The sequence below is a fragment of the Limulus polyphemus genome, unplaced genomic scaffold, assembly GCF_000517525.1.
Source record: "Limulus polyphemus unplaced genomic scaffold, Limulus_polyphemus-2.1.2 Scaffold1312, whole genome shotgun sequence".
In the NCBI taxonomy this organism is placed as follows: domain Eukaryota; kingdom Metazoa; phylum Arthropoda; class Merostomata; order Xiphosura; family Limulidae; genus Limulus; species Limulus polyphemus.
Window position 1 is genome coordinate 14,373 of NW_013666922.1, and position 3,315 is coordinate 17,687.

At 29.4% G+C, this 3,315-nt stretch overlaps 1 protein-coding gene across 1 annotated transcript in view; it reads left to right on the plus strand.

The window, feature by feature from the left end:
* Positions 1-1,819, plus strand: part of LOC106463046 — a gene marked incomplete at its 5' end in the record, with an annotated part of 14,608 nt that extends 12,789 nt beyond the window's left edge. The window contains 2 exons of the mRNA XM_022390452.1: positions 462-602; positions 1,132-1,819. Of these exons, the coding sequence (XP_022246160.1) occupies positions 462-602; positions 1,132-1,247 (257 nt within the window). The remainder of the gene's footprint in view (positions 1-461; positions 603-1,131) is intronic.
* Between the last annotated feature and the right edge of the window lie 1,496 nt (positions 1,820-3,315).

Sequence of the window (3,315 nt, forward strand, 5' to 3'; positions counted from 1 at the left end):
TGTATGTTTCTAAATATAAACTTAATCTAAACCACGTTCATATTAAAATAAATATATAATAACAAATTCGTTACACTGCACAAGTTAAATTTTATTAGTATAAGATCGTATAGTATAAAAAGATATTCAGTATGAGTAAAATAACCACCCCTGCTTGTGTAAACTGGAGAAATTGAAATTACATTTATTAAAACGCTTTTAGTTAAAGTACAAAGAATTGACAACATTCTTCATAGAATACCTCCACGTGAATTGATTGTATTTTAATAAACAACTGTAATAACTTTAAAATTAGAAACAGGGGTAACACAATATAAAATAGTTTATATCTGTATTCTGTTAACCCGACTTCTGTATCCTACTTTCCGTAGATAGGTTTTACTTTCATTTAAAGAGGTTGATGTTGTTAATAAGTGTAAACTTTTATGTGTAACGTTGATTTATTATTCTAATTTTATCAGATGATCCCTATTACTGCGGATTACGAGCTCGTGTTCCCAATTTTGCCAAACGCGGTAAGAACGAAGTCAAGAAAACCCATAGTTCTGGGTATCTGAATCTTCTAAGATCCCAAGAACGATCATCGCATGCGTCAATTCTTGGTAAGGGAAACTATCATTTGAATACTTAGGATAGATAAGTTAATATTTTGTAATGAAGTGTTAAAACATTTGTATACACAATGAATGTGATGCCTCATCCGGAAAAGGTGAAACGCGGATTTTTTTTTTTTTAATGTGTGAAGCTAAATGAAACTGAATTATCTCAATCTAAAGAATATCTCTCATAGATGTTTATAGTAACAACATATGTCAGTAAAAATGTCAGGAATAACTTGTTGCTCGTTTTCAAGGACTTTGTGTTCACTTTGTACTGGATAACACATAAGTATTGAATATTTTTTCATTGAATGTCTGGATTCTTAGAACTCGCAAAATCACAATGATTTAAACATATTATAGTTATAGTTTTTCAATTGTTATAAACCTGAGTTCTGTTAATAATTGTTACTACTGAAGTTAAAGATATTCCAGTGTCTCTTCATGTCTAATTTGTAAGTGATTTGAATTTAAATGTTAACTACGAATGGTATAGAACTCCATCACATATTATATCTTTTCTCAACTTTAGGTTCTGAGGGACTAATTTCTAAGGAGGAGCAATACAAACGTATTTACAGCAGACTTCGACCGCAACCTCATCACCATTATCCTCCGCGTGAACTTTACGTTGGAGAGTGGGAATAATAGTTTTGAAGTTGACGAAAAAAAAAATGAAAATAAGAAAGCTTTGTACATCCACTAATACTATTAATATTTAACCAGAAACCAGTTTTTTAGGGACTTTGTCATTATCTTCTGATTACTGGTTTTCCATCGTCGTCTAATGGCCGAATATTTCCTGATTCTTGAATAATGAACCTCTTGCAAGTACTTTATAGAATATGTGAAAAACTAGAATAAACAACCTTACATAAGCTTGTGAATTATTATTATTATTATTATTTGATATGTGTGTATGTATGTATGTATGTATGTGTGTGATAATTCTGGATATTGCCTAAATACTGGTTAATCACCCTTTACGTAATATCCAAAATGTTGCATACATACTTTCTAGTGTAGGATTAGGAATATTTATTTCATAATAAAGTGGTATTCAAATACTTTGATTGCTAACTTACAATGTCAGATATGCTAAGAGTTAACCTTTTATCAAAGTTGGTAGAGCATTCACGGTTAATTAGTATCTATTAACAACATTAACTAAGTTGAGGTGTTTTTATTTAGCTTTGAAAAAATATTTTTCTACTATGAATTAAAAAACAGACAAACAACTTTAATACCTGAATTGCTCTCTGTGCGATTTAATGAAGTTTATATTTCTTTTACGCACGATAACCTTACAAACCTTGACCTTTAAATTTTTGCTAAGTTAGTATCGACTGAAAGTCCTTTATGGTGGACAAATGTACTGGTTATTATTGCTACACATTGTGTTGTAACCCTGTTAATTGTATATATCTTTCTTAAGTTGGTCTTGCTCTAGGCTTACTATGAAATATTCATAGGAAATAAAATTATTAGTTATATCTTGATTTCTTTCCAATTGTGCATTTTCATTATTTCTGTATTTACGTATATTTATATAACTTATATTAATTTAGAATCGAAAAGTAAAAAAAAAAAAAAAGTTAGATTAACTGAAATATTCCTTGTTTTTTTTTTAGAATTTACTTAGTTATACATCTGTAGTGTATTTTTCAAAATTCAGCAGTTATAGAAATTGCTTTCCTTTTTCGATTATTACTAGCATCATATTATTCTAGACGTGTCAGTAGCGATTAATGTAACGTAAACATTATTAACTTGTGGTAACAACGAACATTTTAGACCACACTTCACCTTCAACTGATGCATATTTGAAATATCAGAACTGGATATTTTGCAAGGGAAGCTTCGTATATTTATGTAATGTGTGATTCTGTGTTAATAGTAAACGTGGTAATAAGTTATATGAAACTTTTGTAGAAAACTTAAATGATGCAGGTTATACGTAACGGAATTTTATGCATTTGTCACTTGAAGGATTATCTTTAACTAATTTTTTATTATTAATATAATTCACTCTATTTTGATAATTTCCAAATAGAGATTAGCTTGATCTAATGTTCCAAGGTTTATTTAACAACGAAATTTATTTGCGAATCTTCCCCTCTAGCTATTTATGATGTGACTAGTGGCGTCATCTAGAGACTACTTGGTTAATCAGTATAAATGTCTGTTCTTTATTTCTATTTCCATTATAAACTATTTCTGTTTCTCGCAGTTAGCTGTTGAACATTCCGTATTGGACCCATACTGAACATAATAGCTGGCAGTCGACACATTATTTCAATCCCAAAAAATAATGATCTAAATTTCAAGTTTCAGTTAGTCATGAAATGTGAACGATATGTGGTAAATATTACACAGAGGAACCTTGGTTGAGCAGCTTACAACAGAATATTTTATGCGGAATTAACCAAGCTATTGACGATAGCTACTTGAAATGATCCAGTTCAAGACAAGATTAATTTTACAAGGTCTACTAGAATGACTTTGTTTATCAATCTGCTGAAGAGATGTTTATGTGAAAAATGTCTAAATGATAGTGATCAGATTACGAAAGCGATTATGAATATGTGTGTGTGTGTATATATATATATATATATATATATATATATATATATGTGTGTGTGTATGTATTATTGTTTGGACTCCTAATAAGTAGGTGTTTAGTACTAAATAAATACATATTGTAAGTAATACTATT